This window comes from Colobus angolensis, unplaced genomic scaffold (assembly GCF_000951035.1).
Source record: "Colobus angolensis palliatus isolate OR3802 unplaced genomic scaffold, Cang.pa_1.0 Scaffold5, whole genome shotgun sequence".
NCBI lineage: Eukaryota > Metazoa > Chordata > Mammalia > Primates > Cercopithecidae > Colobus > Colobus angolensis.
Window position 1 is genome coordinate 30,590,693 of NW_012118487.1, and position 18,143 is coordinate 30,608,835.

At 36.3% G+C, this 18,143-nt stretch overlaps 1 protein-coding gene across 6 annotated transcripts in view; it reads right to left on the bottom strand.

Annotated features, from left to right (window-relative positions):
• GRIA2 (glutamate receptor, ionotropic, AMPA 2) overlaps positions 1-18,143 on the bottom strand; it is a 153,461-nt gene that overhangs the window by 134,840 nt on the left and 478 nt on the right. For 4 of the 6 annotated variants that reach the window (XM_011959719.1, XM_011959718.1, XM_011959717.1 and 1 more), the window contains exons 1-2: positions 17,664-18,143; positions 16,988-17,128 (exon numbers count right to left, since the gene is read on the bottom strand). In XM_011959719.1, the coding sequence (XP_011815109.1) occupies positions 16,988-17,128; positions 17,664-17,751 (229 nt within the window). In that variant the 5' untranslated portion in view covers positions 17,752-18,143. The remainder of the gene's footprint in view (positions 1-16,987; positions 17,129-17,663) is intronic. The other 2 variants (XM_011959720.1, XM_011959721.1) reach the window with 2 other exon arrangements.

Genomic DNA, 18,143 nt, shown 5'->3' on the forward strand with positions numbered 1-18,143 from the left:
CAGTCAGACTATTTTTAAAAATTAACCAGGCAGTGGCATGTGCCTATAGTCCCAGCTACTCAGGAGGCTGAGGCAGAAGAATAACCTGAGCTCAGGAGTTTGAGGTTACAGTGAGCCATGATCATGCCACTGCACTCCAGCCTGGGTGGATGACACAGTAAGACCTTATCTCAAAATTAAAAAAAAAAAAACTTACACGTTTCAAATCAATGAAGTAAAAATTCATGTTTATATATGTTGTGACAATTGGCTAACCTTATGAAGGAAAAATAAAACAGGATTCTCTAGGTTTTTATAATCACATAAAGCCAGATGATTCAATGATTTATCTGGAAACGTAATACCAATATATGATGGCATCAAAGCACAGGCAGCTTTCTTTTTTTTAATAAACTGGTGTGGGAAATATTTTTCTGAGCAAGGTACAGAATTCCTGAGGAAATTAAGCAAACAATTTATAAATTTTACTAAATAAAATTTAAGAACATGTGTATTCATAAAAATTATGAACTGAAATTGTCATTCCAAAAAGTGATTAACAGCTTTAAAAAACACAAAGTTGGGTAAAACAGCTGAAACATATCATAAGTGTGTTACTTTAATGTATGTATCAAATAATAATAAGGAGACTCACCCATAAATAGACCAACAACCCAAAAGAAAATCGGGCAAAGGAATGAACAAGCGTGTGTATGCACACACACATACGCAGAAATACAAATAATGTCTTACCATAGTAAACGTGAACAATAAGATACCAAGAGCAAAGCTTTAAAAAGTTTAACCTTGTGCACTGCTTGTGACATTAGGCAGAAACAGACATACTCATACACTCGAGGTAGGGCTGCAAATTGATACGCCTTCCTTGCATATCCAGCAAAGTTTTAAATGCAAACACTTTTGACTACAAGTTATTCCACTCATAGCAATCTATTCTACAAACTCACTTGGACATATTATTAAAAGAAACAGCAAAACTGAAAACAATCATCAACAAAAAGCAGGCCAAATAACAACAGACTACCATGCACTAACTACAGAAAAAGAAGAGGAAAATCTCTGCACATAAAAGCAGCACTCTGAATTTTGTCAAGAAGAAAACAATCAAGACAAAGAACAGTGTATATTATGCTACCATTTCTGGAACCCATCAATGGTGATTATCTCAGAGACATAGAATTGAGGTGAAGACAGACAATATTTATTATATCCCCGTGTGTAGTGTTTTTTTAATTACTATATGCATGATTATTTTCATCACAATTTTTAAGCTTCAAAATGTAAAGACCACAAGAAGCTAAATTCAAATTTTCTGCATATTTTACATTCTAAATCATCCACAGTACCAAAATGCTATTGTAAGTAAATATTTTAATTACTTTATATAATTCTTGTTACATGTTAAAGCTGCATCAACTGTTTTCAGATAATCATGATTTTCTACCTGAAATTCTCAAACCACTATAGTAATCAAGGTTTAAATTATATAAAATCTGTTTTAACAAAAGACACTAGCAAGGTGTTAGTGTCTCTTAAATTATTCAAAATAGCTATATGCATTGACATTTTAAATAATTTGTAAAACTTACTATTTAAAACTTGTGACTAGCTTCTTCAGTAACAATCTAAAGTAGTATTTATTATAATTAATTAGTTAATGCACATAAATTAATTTATGTAAACATCACCCAGCAATTTATGTAGCCTATGCCAGTTTAAACTGATTTGAAAAGATTTTGACAATGAAAGAAAAAACTCATATGCAAAATAAAATATAAATTGTCATCTCCAAATATGATGCAAAAAATTGAAATTGTTTTTAACAGATCTGCAATTGGCATTAATAGCTTGTTAACAGCAGTAGTACTCACTTGGCTACCCAAGTTTTCAGCAACATATTCTAAATCAGTATTTAAGATGATAGCTTTTCACCTTCCATTGAGAATCTTTTTTATGTTTCCTTTATAATTTTTTGAATTACCATTTCTGCTTTTAAGATAATTTAAAATCTAGGTCCAAAGTATAGTATAATACTTGTAAATGATCCAGAAATAATATCTATTACAGAGACTAATGTAATAATAAAATCATCTAGCTAACCTAGATTAACAACTTCTACTTTTGCCACAAGGAAAAGATTTTGAACCCATAAAACATTTTCAATACAGAAGCCTTATCTTGTTCTTTGTCACCTTAGACAATAACAGATAGGTACAGAGCAGGTATCTACTAAAAGTTTAAGAAAGAAAGAAAAGAAAGAAGAAAATCCTGTGATAGGTTTTTGGTGCATACAAACAAGGTAGACAAAAGCACTTTAAAAATAAGTATTTAGCTTTTATCCAGTGTATTCTACCTCCAGCCCAAATCCAAAGTCATGGATATAACTTTGTTTTGTAAATACACAAATTCGCTTTAAAGGAGTAATTTTGACCAAAGGTCTTATGATCCTACATTGAAGAGTTCATATGGCTGCTGTTACTGCAATATAAGGCAACATAAGAAGAATAAGAGTCAATTCAGAGTAAGGTAGTGAATATTCTATGAACTACACAGAGCTCATATGTAGGAAGTCCTTATTTTTACTTATTGTCAGTAAGTAAAACTCTTCCCCCAACCACCCCGCACAACTGCACGTCTCTCTGCTCCCTAAGAGAAGTAATCTCTGACCAAGTAATTATTTGAAAATGTTTCAAACCTTCCAGACCTTTCAACAGACTAGGAACAGGCAAAAAGAGCCTCCTTATATTGTGCTGGGGAATAAACTTGTGAAAAAGATGACAGTGACCTAGACAACCAGCAGCAAAATGCATAAAACTGATCCTCAGGAAAGAAGTCACAATGAACCTGTTCCAAGTTTAATAAGGTCCTATTCATGGGAAACACCTACCATCATTTTTATTGCAGAAATGTATCAATGATGGAATTGGTAACTGAATAGTATCAGATATCCACACTAAATGTTAACCATCATCTACATTTTTTAAATTATGCATGATTTAGTTCTTGTTATTTATCCATTGAATTTGGTGGGGGGAGGGTTTGTGGATCAAGAACACATCCAAATTCTAGTAACACGTAAATGTTCACTAATATTCTAAAAATGATGATTAAAGTACAATCCTAGCCTCTAGTTTTGGCTTGAATGGTTGCATTATATTTAAAAAGTTTATTATTTTGAAAATTACATTAAAAAAACTATTAGCTAACTTCTCTTCCATGCACCTATAAGCATGGAGTTAAGTATATCTGACCAATATAAATTCACGGGAATTGGAATCACTGAAATTAGCAATATTAATCACTATATTACATAGAGCAATTACTATCATTTAAACCTGTGAATCACATTATGAGGCAGATATTATAAAGACCCCCATTTTACAGAGGAGAAAACGAGACTAGGAAGTTTAGCTGATTAATACAAAGTCATAGAACTAGTAAATAGTGAAGCCATAATTTTAATTCATGTCTGCACATTCAAATATACTAGCTATGTTGCCAACTGAGACTAATAGAGGCTCTGGTTTAGGAATTAGCCAACTTATTTTGTAGGCAAAAGCTTCTCCACAAATTTATAGCAGTTAAGAACAAATCACATAAATTTCTGTTTTGTTTTCTGTAAATGGGTATAATAACAATTCCACTGATGCTACAGAGTTTTACAGAGCTACAGTGAGGATCAGTCAGATATGAAAGTGTTTCAGAAAGAAAAAAATTATACAGAAAGTTATAAAATATCTAAGCTTTTTCAAGGCAGTACCTTCCTCCATCACTCTAAGCATGGGGTTTGGTTTTATATCAGTAAAGGGCTGATAATAGAGGGGGGAAATAAATGCTGGGAACGTTTCTGACAAATTAATCTAAGCATTTATTTTCTCATGTAATGCCTCCAATAATATTATCAGATATAACAAGGAAACTGAGCCTTATTCTACAAAGAGAAAAAAACACAGGTTGTATCATAAAGCTACCAATCATATTCAAACCTATTTTTTGCCTAATACCAAAGCCTATGTTCTCTTGGCTGCTTTTCATTTAAATAAATTTAATTTAATTAATTAAATAAAATAAAACATTAGGAATCCACAATGTGCTCAGTTCCATGAAATGTTGCGATATCTTAAATATGTGCTTGAAATATCTACTAAAAATATAAGAGTTTCAAATTGTTCAACATCCTAAAGTGTAAGTGACATGCAATAAAGGGGAAGATTGAATTCAAAGTACTACTCGAGTTACAACACCTAAAATTTTAAAAATCATTCTTGTACTATAGTGCACCAAATATATCTTTAAGTGACTTATATGATTTGTTAGTCTCTTCTTTGTCACCATATGGCATTATGTCCTGCCCAGGTATACAAACAGTAGAAAAAGATTCCAGCAAGAAAGTTAGAAGTGCATTTTTCTTTGTCTTCTGCCTCTCAAAGCAAGTGCTCATCAAAACAATCCAAAAATTCTAACACTGGAAGTAATAATAAAATATTGCTAATTTTATGTACTTACATGTGCCAAACACAGCTCATAGTGTTTTAGGACTACCGCTTGTCTTCCAACCAATCCTGTAATGTCTGATTCCCTTTTACGGAGGTAGAAACTGAGACGCAGACTAAGAAACTTGTCCAATGTCATACATCTAGTACAAAGACTAGAATTTGGTTCCAAGTGCAGATGCTTAACTCATGCTATTCTGCATCCCAAGACATCCAGGCTACAAACTACAAAGAAAGTACAAACTACAATTTTTTTTTTATCTTTGCAGATGAAAAATTGTGTATTCATCATTAAGATGACAACCTTGAACTTGTGTGTGCTCTGAAATATAAAGATGAGGATCTTATGGTCCTTCCCTCCAAAGAATAAACTATATACAGAGCTTCCTCGTACCCCCTTCTGAATTGTTGCCTGTGTTCTCAAAATTTCCTTTCTATATGTAAATTAGCAATAATAGCGTAAACTAGTAAAAACTAAAAACCTGGTAAAAAATATAAGAGTAAAATTATAAGTGATGAAAGTGCTTGACAATTACAAAGCCAAAATTCTCCCACTTCATGCACAGATTAAAAGCAAGATAGAAATTTCTAAATTTCTCACAAACAGCAGATAACACATGAACAAAGATAAAAATCACGACATGATTTGAAATGTACTTCTCAAGAAAACCTAGCAAAGTACACACACCCCTATAGAGATCTCCACTTCCAGACCTTTCTCTGCCAGACTTGCAATGATGAGACAGGCTTCATTCCCACGCTGTAGAAATCTGGGAGCTATTTCTGTGCTACCTGGATCAGTGAAAACAGGCAGCCCCTTAAATATATGTAATTCATAATAGCTTACATAAAGCCCAAAAGGAATATGTTTTCAATATTCCAAATTAGCATCACTAAAGTGTGTATGACAATATTTTCAAACATATAGACCAAACTAATTATTGCATATGTTATGGTCCTTACTTTTCAGAATAAAACTACTCACTGTGTTCCATGTTTCAGTCTTAAATTGTCCTTTGAATAACTTTTGAATAGTTAGCCTCAATGACGAAAAATTACATATCATTTGAGAATTATTATTAAATATTCTTCCAAGACATATTAATATTTTAAAACATATGTAGAATTGTTAAAAATAATTTAAATCCAAAATATTTTTATTTTTAAAACACTAAAAATATTTTAAATGATTTTAAAAATATCTGCAACTTAGGTGTTAAGGAAATAGAAATATAATACAACTATAATATAAACTAAAAGACAAACCTTTCTCTGTTCTACTAAGATGAGCCCAGTCAGTACCAAAACAGAGATATAGACCAATGGAACAGAACAGAGCCCTCAGAAATAATGCCACAGATCTACAACCATCACAACCATCTGATCTTTGACAAACCTGACAAAAACAAGAAATGGGGAAGTGATTCCCTATTTGATGAATGGTGCTGGGAAAATTGGCTAGCCATATGTAGAGGGCTGAAACTGGATCCCTTCCTTACACCTTATACAAAAATTAATTCAAGATGGATTAAAAACTTAAATGTTAGACCTAAAACCATAAAAACCCGGGAAGAAAACCTAGGCAATACCATTCAGGACATAGGCATGGGCAAGGACTTAATGTCTAAAACACCAAAAGCAATGGCAATGGGAGCCAGAGCTGACAAATGGGATCTAGTTGAACTGAGGTGCTTTTGCATAGCAAGGGAGACTAGCATCAGAGTGAACAGGCAACCTACAGAATGGGAGAAAATTTTTGCAACCTACTCATCTGAAAAAGGGCTAATATCCAGAATCTACAAAGAGCTCGAAGAGACTTACAAGAAAAAAACAAACAACCCCATCAAAAAGTGGGTGAAGGATATGAACAGACATTTCTCAAAAGAAGATATTTACGCAGCCAACAGACACATGAAAAAATTCTCATCATCACTGGCTATCAGAGAAATGCAAATAAAAACCACAATGAGATACCATCTCATACCAGTTAGAATGGTAATCATTAAAAAGTCAGGAAACAACAGATGCTGGAGAAGATGTGGAGAAATAGGAACACTTTTACACTGTTGGTGGGAATGTAAACTAGTTTGACCATTGTGGAAGACACTGTGGCGATTCCTCAAGGATCTAGAACCAGAAATACCATTTGACCAAGCAATCCCATTACTGGATATATGCCCAAAGGATTATAAATCATGCTGCTATAAAGACAATTACACACACATGTTTATTGCGGCACTATTCACAATAGCAAAGACTTGGAACCAACCCAAATGTCCATTAATGATAGACTGGATTAAGAAAATGTGGCACATATACACCATGGGATACTATGCAGCCATGAAAAAGGATGAGTTCATGTCCTTTGTAGGGGCATGGATGAAGGTGGAAAACATCATTCTCAGCAAACTATCGCAAGGACAAAAAAAACAAACACCGCATGTTCTCACTCATAGGTAGGAATTGAATGATGAGAACACTTGGACACTAGAAGGGGAACATCACATACCAGGAAGGGGAGAGATAGCATTAGGAGATATACCTAATGTAAATGACGAGTTAATCAGTTAATTGGTGCAGCACACCAATATGGCACATGTATACATATGTAACAAACCTGCACGTTGTGTACAGGTACTCTAGAACTTAAAGCATCAAAAAAAAAAAAAAAAGAGTTGCTACATTTCAAGTACCTCAAGCAAGATACAAGGTTTACTATGACACATTCTATGCTCCCTACAAAATTCACGGTCTAGTAGTACATTCCATATTGTATATTTTTATCTATAAAATTTTTCAAACCTTTTCCGTCAGTATTTTACCTCATAATTTTCAAGGATGGCTCTTTTTGCCAGCCCAGAATAACAAAGTGCCTTAAGTTCGTGTTTTTGCCTCAGAGAAATGCATATTGTTAGCCAAGGATGGTTGCTCATGCCTGTAATCTCAGTGCTTTGGGAGGCCAAGGTGACAGGATCACTTAAGGCCAGGAGTTCAAGAGTAGACTGGTCAACATGGCTAGAACCCCTCTGCAAAAATAAAAAATAAAATTGTGGCCAGGCATGGTGGCTCACGCTTGTAATCCCAGTACTTTGGGAGGCCGAGGTGGGTGGATTGCCAGAGATCAGAAATTCGTGACCAGCCTAGACAACACGGTGAAACCCTCTCTCTACTAAAATACAAAAAGTAGCAGGGTGTCGTGGCGTGCACCTGTAGTCTCAGCTACTGTGGAGGCTGAGGCAGGAGAATTGCTTGAATCCGGAGGCAGAGGTTGCAGTGGGCCGAGATTGCACCACTGCACCCCATCTTGGGTGACAGAGCGAGACTCTATCTCAGAAAAAATAAAATAAAAAATAAAATAAAAATAGCTCAGTGTGGTGGCATGGTCCTGTAGTCCCAGTTACTTGGGAGGCTGAGGCAGGAGAATTGCTTGAGCTCGGGAACTCAAGGCTGCAGCGAGCTGTGATAGGTCTACCGCACTCCAGCCTGGGGGCAGAGTGAGATCCGCTCTCTAAGAAATAAAACAAAATAAAATAAAAGGAAAAAAATCAAAACCAAGTGCATAGTGCCTCTTTTCTTTCATGTCTCCTTCTAGAAATAGTAACTACCTTCCATTATTTGACAAAATTAAAATTATTATAAGAATTCACTGTTCTATAGTAGCTCAAGGTTAATACAGAAGATTGACCACAGACATGCAAACTAAGCAAACATCAAATCAAAGAGATGCTTAAACAAACAACAAAAAAGGAAGAAAAGAAGCAGGAAGGGATGGAAGGAGGGAGGGAGGGAGGAAGGAAGGAAGGAAGGAAGGAAGGAAGGAAGGAAGGAATTTCGAGTTCCAAATTCTTACCGCCCTCTCAAGTACAGGTTATGCTGCCTCTTAGTGTTTCCCTTTTTCTCCACAGCTTCCCCTCCATCACTTTTAAGAAATACAGTAATTTCAATCTACAATAAGGAAAAAATATTTCCCCTTACCCTGAAACTATTTCTTTGAACATGCCCACTCTATCCTTTTATTCATGCACAAAAAATAATATATATATAAACAAATTGTTGACATATGCTTAGTGCAATATCTTGAATACTGATGCTAGAGAAACTGTAAAATGAATGCTAAGTCTGAAACAGAATGGTATTTTAATACAGAGAATTTTAGCTGCGAAGGGTTTATGAGCTGAGGAAACTTTTCTCATATCAAGTTATTTAACTTGAGTTTCCATTAAATTTATGCTGAAGTTAGACATTAATTTAGGTCATATTCTATTCTTATAGGGATAAAGAATCAGGTAATATTCTACTATGTTTTAGAAAGCATAGAATATACTTAGTTTATATAAACACATTTCAGTCATTTCTGTCAGTAAGTTGGGTATTTAGGAAGATTAGACTAAAAATATTTACATTGCAGGAGTACCTTCTCAGGTTCACTGAAATTCACCAGTGTGAAAGTATTAGAGGACTACAACAAGTAAACATCATAGTATTTATAATGTAAAATCAATTTTACATGAAGGGTACATAAACTTCATAGAAATAAAATGCTCTATTGAAAGTATTTTAGAAGAACTAAAATTTAAGCCATTTCACAATTCAACCAAGTTTGTGTTTATGTTTGAAATACTGAAACAATCAGGAAAAATGTAAGTATTCACATAACCATAAATATATAAAATTATAAAGTAAAATTCTGAAGACCAATCCAAATAGTAAAACTATAAACATTACATATGTCATTTGTTTGAGAAATAAGGATACGAAAGTGTAAACAATCTAAGAAGCTAGCTACTCGTCAATTCCCTTTCTACAAGGAACCTGGTAGCTTCTAAATTTATTTGTTCTGTTCAGCCGAAGATACCTATAAATTTCAAGACTCTGTTGTGTTTTTTTGAGACAAGTTTTTACCGTGTCACCCAGGCTGGTGTAGTATCAAGCACTTTGGATGATTTTCCCAGTAATAAGATAATGTGTGAAAAATTAAACATGTAATAACAAGGTGTTTCACCCAAGAAAATTATCCACAAAATGAAAATAAGACAAAACAAAATTATTAGAAAACAAACCCTAAACATAGACTGCAGGCCCAAGAAAAAAGAAAAAATAAGGATATGAATACAAAATAATTGCACAAATTAATGCAAGTGGAGCAATTGGTCCACAAAGAGAAACTATGTCCAGAAACTTCTCTTCCCAGATATCATCTAAAAAGTAAAAATAATACTTTTGTGATTCTGTACATTTTAAAAATTAATTAAAGGAATTAACATAGAAGATTGTAGTATAAAATATCCCAGTTAGGGGCAGGGAGTGAGTTACTAAAACAATTCTAAATCCATCAAGAAATATGTATGGTCACATCTTTGGAACATCTAAAACCAAAATTGAAGCTTGGCAGACCCATAACAGTCAGGGGCCTTATAAGGGCATCTCCTGTTCTACCCACTTGTAACAAGATTTTTGTTTTCAGGTTTTTTTGGTGTTTTTTGGGGGCGGGAGGGGTGGGTACAGGGGAGCGTTCTTTTTTCTTTCTTTCTTTCTTTCTTTTTTTTTTTTTTTTGAGACAGAATCTCACCGTCTTCAAGGCTGGAGTGCAGTGGTATGATCTCAGCTCACTGCAACCTCTGCCTCCTGGTTTCAACCTATCCTACTTCCTCAGCCTCCTGAGTAGCTGGGACTACAGATGCGTGCCACCACAACTGGCTACTTTTTGTATTTTTAGTAGAGACAGGATTTCACCATGTTGACCAGGCTGGTCTTGAACTCCTGACCTCAGGTGATCCACTCACCTCAGCCACCCAAAGTGCTGGGATTACAGGCATGAGCCACTGCGCCCAGCTGCAACATGGTTTTTGCATCATCCTAACAGTTAGCATTTATAAATCCTCTTCAAAGTGTATATTGTACATATATTCAGCATATCATTTTAACATACATCAATATCACTTTAGAGATAAAAATAACAACTTTGACAATATCTAGGTTGTAGATGAAAGTGAAAAATATATTACACCTCTGTCTAAATAGGAATCAAGGAAGGTACAAAGTAAATTGTGTATTCTGAAATCCAAATGTACAGCAAATGCAAATTCTAACTTTAAAAATTATAATTTATGATATGAACATCTACTGTAAAATTAAATGTGTTGAATAGGTAAATAATTATTGAGTCAATGCACTAGAAACAGAGCTAGACTTCGTGAAGAACACACAGTTAACAGCAGCAAGGGCCTGTCTTCAACAAGGCCACATTTTACATTCTCCTTGTCAATTTTAAAATGTTTTCATTCTGTAAGTTAAAATTACCAAAGATGACAAAATACTTTAAAATTGAATAGCACTGAAAAATAATAGGTGTTAGACACCTTATGAATGGCATTGTAAGAATCACATTCCTTCTTTTTCCAAACTAGTAAAACCTGATTTGACAAACATGTTGATGTTTGAACATTTTCAAATCATGTGTGATTTTCTAATTTTAACATTGAATTCAGCAACTTATTTTCCTGTTGTACTGAAGAGACACAGTCACACAAGAGATTTGGCAATTATGTAGATCATTGGAGAAAACCTGAGAAATTTTTACTTAAAATCATCATAATAATAAAAAAGCAAACACTTAATGAAATCTGGGGTATTGTCAGTACAATCTACTGTAAAAAGGAAGGAAATATAATCCACCCAGCTGCCATTAACATTTCAATCAAATATTTACATCAAATACAAGATTTTAGCTCTGAATGAATGCACTGTTCTCACTTAAAAAAATGTTTAAAGAACAGTTCTGTATCTCAATTTAGACTTTATTTCTTGTAATAGCATTTGCTCTGCAGATTAAGTACTTCTATTGACTTTTTCATAAAAAGAGAGGAGGAGGAAGAGAGGAAAAACACATATTCTCTGAAAACTCGATTATACAGTAACATACTGAAATAACTCAAAAACAACTGCTCTTTTTCAGCTTTCCTTAACATTTTCAAGGTTCTAAGAAGTTTGAAAGTTTGCTAAGTGATATTGGAAGAGATTATGAGAAAATTTGAGATCTGGGCATGAATCAGCAGTCACTTGTCATGACATCTCAGTACAATGTCCCTAGCACCTTAAAGACGATGTGAAATGAAAATGCCCCATCCTTCTTGAGCCAGCAGGTTGAAGTTTGCAAGACTTTCAAACAGAAATAGCATAGCGTAAGAATAAATTCTTACTAATTTAAGCTTCTATAGCTTCATAAGGTAATTTTTATTTCAATAGTTAGTGGCTCTCATCTCAAAATAGAATATTTCAACCAATGCCATTCTTTGATTTCTATTTAATACACACTCAGTATGAAATTTTAACTGCAAATACTTCAATAACAGATTAATTATTCTGACATACAAAGAGGCATTTCCTCAAAATCTCCAATTGAATATAACTGAATATTTACAACACCAGCTTTTACAGTATTGTGTCCTGGCACACGTGTTCACGGTTTTCTTCATTACATGAATTCTCATCATTGCTTAAGAAAGTCCAACTTGAGTCTAGTTTATGAAAGTTTTGCATATATTAAAGTTTGTAACTCTAGGTGTTAGCAAATACCTCAAGAAACATGACGAAACAGGATAGTGTAGCCAATCTGTAACTACTTACACTCTATAACTATAAATACATACACACAGAAGTCCATTCATCCAAGTGCAATAAAGGCTTAGCAAACATGAATTAATTTTGTGAACACAGATACAAAATCTCAGTAATTTGTGACTAAAGTTTAATGATAATAAATATAGCTCGAAAAGGATAGCTGGGGAATCAAGATTAAAAATGCTGAAAAAATATAACTTTAGAATCTTTCAAGAGCATTTACAATCTATTCTGTTTCTAACAGTCTTTATCTTCTAAAACACAAAATATAGGGCAATCTATTTTTAAAAGGCAATGAAAGTTATTTTTAAGATAGCATTTTGAATAATTTTCTTCAAATTAGATGTCATTTTTTTCAGTTTATCTAAATAAATTTGTTTACGATGTTTTAAAAGGCATTCCGTGTGTGCAACAGTTTTATGAAACAGCAATATTTTCTCCAACATCTCCATCTGCTGGCTTAGAGAAAAAGTAGATTTTTATTTGCTGTTTCCTTCAATTTAATATTTTTATAATTTATTTTGTTGCATGGAATTGAAACATAAAACCATTAAATTATCTTTAACTAGACTAATAACCATTTGTAAAATTCAGTCATCAAAAGAAATAGAAAGGGAAGGTTTTACGGAGTAAATTCAATATTTAATACTTTTAATTTTCAAGCTCTGTAGAATCAAGTACTCATGTTTATAGCTCTTTTACACAGTTTCATTTTAAGCAAGCTTTAGTACCTAGCAGAGCATCAAAGTTTACTAAAATCTTTTACAATGTAAAAATACTTAGTATTTTCCTAAAATTTGCTATTGATTTTGTTAGTTAACTACATACAATACGTGGTGTATATATATTAACGTGAAAGTTACTATTTTCACAAAAAGGCAGATTTTTTTAGTTGCTGTTTTAAACTGCTTGTGTTTAAAAACTACTAGAATACCCTCATATCCTCATACTAAAGCTCCTAGACAAGACCACAGCTACCAATGCACACTAAAGGCATGAAGGCCTACAAGGTTTGGAAAACTATTCAAAAGAGCCTAGAGGGAAAAGGCTAGAAAAAAATGTTAACATTGAAGAAAAGCAGTCATTTATTCTCTGACACCTTGAAGGCACTCACTAAATATTTATTGAATGAATGGTTGGATTCCTGGGACCCATCACTGATTTCAACTGCTGAACACATCAGATACTAATCTCAGCTTTTTTTTCTGGTTTTATGCTTTGTATTTTTCATAATGAAGGCTTATGTTTGAACAACCTTCAGGAAAAAAAAAAATCTTAGTACTCTTTTCAGCTAAGAAGACAGGGAGGGAGGAAAGGAAAAAATGAGTGAGAGGAGAGAGGAAAAGAAAAAGGGAATGATGGAGAAAAAATGAAAGAAACTGAAAATCTGTCTTACTGCCGCAGGTACCCATGGAAACAAATGGAACACAATAGGTACTTTCATTATCCCACTGTGATTGTGAAAGGGAAGGATGTGGGAGCTCAGTAAGATGCACACAGTCATCTTACCCAGTTCAGAATAGAATGACTTCATTTTCTTCGTATAACCTTAACTCATTCAGTGAATCTCCCTGGATCCTTATATCAACGTCAACTTCAACATTTCCAAATAATTTCCTCCATCTCAGGAATAAAATTACATTAGTAAACTAATAACTTTTCCCTTTTGAAATTATATTACTAAGGTATAAAAATCTACTTTTTAATATGTAAATTTAGCTCTGTGGGATTTTTATGATTGCAAGAGCATGCTATTTCAAAGCATTGCATGATGATATCTATCATCTAATAATGTCATTAGCAAAATTCCTGAGATTTCTAGAGGAAATGGGAAAAAGATGTTTAGATCTTAGCTGTCAATGTATTTAATGCTGTTGCTTCCACTTTATAAAGGAAAGAATCACAGACTTCCCTGAATAAAAAGGCAATAAAACAAAGGATAAGCATTGGAGGAAAACCTTAAGCAGGATTTAAACGATCGAGACCCATCTTGACAAATTTGACACTGGAGATTTTCATCCATTTCTTGACTTTGTGATTGCAGTTTACATAAGCATCTCTCCCTTTCCCTCTCTCTTATTCTGTCTCAAAAGAGTTAAACTAATTTTACATTTTCTATTGTCCATAGCACAAAAACAAACAAACAAAACAAGGATACAAATTCTCTATTTCATTTTGCAATCTCTAAATTTTGAAATGTCTCAGAGAATAAAGAAACGGAGTGACAAACATGTTAAGTGATTTGCCCAATGAGTTAATGTCAGCTCCAGAAATTTCTGTCCAATGAGCCTCTCTTCTATCACAGTACCCCCCTAGTTCTTTTTAGCAATCAGTAGGATTACTTATAACATGGGAGCTGCAAATGTCATGATTTTGAATTCCCATGTTGTCATCTTCATAATGTGTTCAGTTCCTGAAAATAATTTGTTTTACTATCCTACTATAATAATCCATGCAGGGGTAATTTTAGGCTCTGGAATTTGAACATATTTATTTTAGCTTCACTTCCTGAGGAGGGGAAAAAACTGTGCAAATGAAGACTTGATTATTCCAGCTTCTCAGAACTATAGACAAATTAAATTGTGTGGTAATTTTTTAAAAGAAATTCACATGTTGATTACATGAATGTGTTCACTCTGCAAATGTATGAATTTACATATGTGTTTAATATATATATACACATATTCTGGCTATATATTTTATTTTGGAAAAATTTCTATTAAAAAATTCAAAAATGTTGAGAATGAGTATCTAAACCTAATAACCTAAACTAACCACAGTCTTTTATCTTTACAAAGCCCCAGTACAGTAGTTTAGCATTTGTTGAAATCAAGGAATATTCATTTTGTCAATGAAAATATGTTATTTTTTCAGAAAGTTCTCATTATTTTCACCAATGAGTGAACTTGCCAATCACTGACTGTTTTCAAAAAGTATAGCTGTCAATACTTTCACTTCACATTTAAAACCTATGTCCTTCCTATACCCACAGTCGTTCCTTAGGATTCATTACTTTTCAAAGCATTTTCACGTGTAAGTATACAATTATATACAGTTCGATACTCAGAACAGTTGCATGACAAACTTGTAATTCAGAAAAAATTGGAACTTACTGATATCAAATGAATAGTCTAAATCTGTTAGGTAAATAGGTCAAATATAGAAGCCTTCAAATTTTAATTAAGTCAATTTATTTGTATGTCATGTATTAAAATTTTCTGAGATATTCTATTACGGGCGTTTTTCAAAGCTGCAAATCCACTTCAATTCTCCTCTTCTCTCTCTCGTTCTGTACCCCTACACCCACTCTTCTTTCTTTTCTCACTTGCCGTCAACATTTGAAGAAAATATATAGCAGTGAAACCTTCTTAAATAGATCCATTATAAACAATTAAATCCCAAATTACCACACAATGCCCCTATTCCATCAGTCTAAGAAAATTGTTTCTTCATTCGTCTGGGTGACAGTAGTTGCAAGAGTTGATGATGGGCCCGATATGATAATCCAGCTAAATCACGGAATATATGACTAAAGCTTAAAATGGGGAGAAGGGATGGCAACCAGTTGTTTGTGTGACGTGGGAAAGCTGCAGTTGGGCTTTTCCTGTGGTAATTTTCCCCAAGCTCCCTAGCCAAAGTGGGAAGTGAGCCATCCGCAAATCTCCCCCAAATTGTTATCTATGAAATAAAGACTGCGAACATTAGGACAGGAAAGAATAACCTCAGGGCGGCCGGCAGGAAATGATGGCAGCTGCTGGGAAGAGGGCAGGAAGGCACAGTGGCCGCGACTGCCTGCCCGAGACTGCGCTGGGGAGCGAGCGAGGGGACCGGGCCCTCTGGCCTCCCCACCAATCTTTTTAGATCCCTAATTGTTTGGTTTCTAGTACTTTATCTGAATCCATCACAGAGCTTCCCAGCGAGTCCCTGAGCACTGCGTGGAGAGAGAGGGCTAATATGGAGCACTGCAAAGACTAAAATGGCTGATCAGCGACTTCTTCAGATTTTCAAACTCGGCAGGATCCCACAGCTTTCCAGTCCTTTTCCCCGGCTGCCTCTGCTGGGGCTCGGCTACCTGAGAACAAAGCGCGCGCGGCTAGCAAGCTGACCGCGGCGCCCCTGGCGGCCTCGCCCCTTCCAACTTAAGCGGAAGCGCAACTGAGCAGGAGAAATTGACTGCGCTCCCCCTTGCCACCGCCTCCCCGCCCCACCCCCACGCCACCCGGCGGGCCTGGGCCTGCGTCAGCCCCGCTCCTCGCCCCTCGGGTGGGCGTTATGTAACAGCCCCGATCCCAACTCCAGAACCATTTCAACAACTTGTCCCAAAGAGGAGAACGTGGGGCTCGCGAGGGCGGTGGGGTGAGCCCAGCCGGGGCTGCGGATCTAAACTGGGAGCCACGAGGGCGAGCTGCAGCTGCTGGGGCAGGAGGTCACCGGGCTCCAGCAGTCCCCCGTGGGATTTGTCCAACAGCCCGACTGCGCGCCTCGGGGAACGTGTTCTCTGTGGGCAGGGTGCCAACAGGCGCGCGATGGGGAGCGAGGTGGGAGGGCTTCTCCTGAAGCACTCAAGATGAGCGAAGACCCCTTGAACCCAAGAAAGTCGCCCTCCCTGGCTCCAACCCTCACCCCAGCTCCCTAATGCGCACACTCTTCAAGTCATTTCCCTCTCTCTTCAGCCCCCTCCAGCCAGCGGGGGGTCCCCGAGATTACAGCCACCTTCTCTCTACACCGTCACACGCACGCGCGTGTGCAGTCACTCACACCCACACACTGACACACAGAAACGCACACACCACCCCAGAAACGCACACACACACACTCACACTCACTAGCCTTCCGCGTGCAGCAGCGGAGAGGCATGAATATTCATTACTTACAAGCATTGGTGACTGCGAAGCTGTTTGCCACCTCCAAATTGTCGATGTGGGGTGTCAGTCTGAACTCCGAAGTGGAAAACTGAACCATCCCTACCCGAAATGCACTGTATTCTTGATCGGCGCCCCTAGGAAATAGCCCCCCTGCAAAAAACAAACAGCAAGCAAGAGAACAGTGTCAGCGCCCGGGAGGGAAAGGAGGGGCGCGCGCTAGCGCCCAACAGTCCAAGAGTCTCTTATTCACGCTAATGGGCCGAATAAACACATCTACGGACTCGGACAGCGGGGATGGAATATCCAAAAGGTAGCCAGGAGGTCGAGACCCAGATGATAGTCTGAAGGCGAGGTAGGTGGCCAGAAACCTTTGCCTTTCCATGTAATCACAAGCTTTGTATTCAGACCCCAAGAAAATCTGAGCAAACTGGAAAATGTCGCTAAGGCAGAATTAATAAAATTTGGGGATCCGAAATGAGAGGACCTTTTCTTCTATTGTATCAAAGCCATACTCATTTCCTTTTGCTTCATCCTAAGAAAAACATGTATATTCTAGGTAGTTTAAATCTGGAATGCAGTCAAGGTATGACATAAGTCTACATGACATGAATTAATTTGTACACAGTGAACAAAGATTACCACCGAATTATGCACAATTCAAAAGCATAGCACAAAGGGTACCTACCTATCTGTATGCTGTTAGAAGAGACACCAAAAATCAGTCCCCATAAAACCGGAGAAAGGAGGACAGAAATATGCATAATCTTTTGCATTTCCAAGAAAAGTAGAGCATCCACAGTATACCCCCTTTTTTTTTTCCTTTTTCTCCTCTTCCTTCTTTGGCTGTTTTCCTCTGCAAATTAGATCCTCTGCATTTTGAGACAGCAATTTAGCACCAAGCTGCTAAAACCTGAAGTGGAGGCAGAAGAATCCCTATTTCCCAGGTCCTGCTGGTGGCTGCTGATGCCCTGCGCCCTGTCCCCGCTCCAGAAGTCCGGAGGACTGGCTGAATGCAGTTTTCAGCGGAGCTGCCGCTGTGGTCCCAGTGTCTCGGAATATTCAGCACCCTCCCATGCACTCACACACACTCACCCTCTCTCGCGCTCTCTTCTCCCTCTCTCCTCTCTCACTCACGCGCGCGCGCACACACACACACACACACACA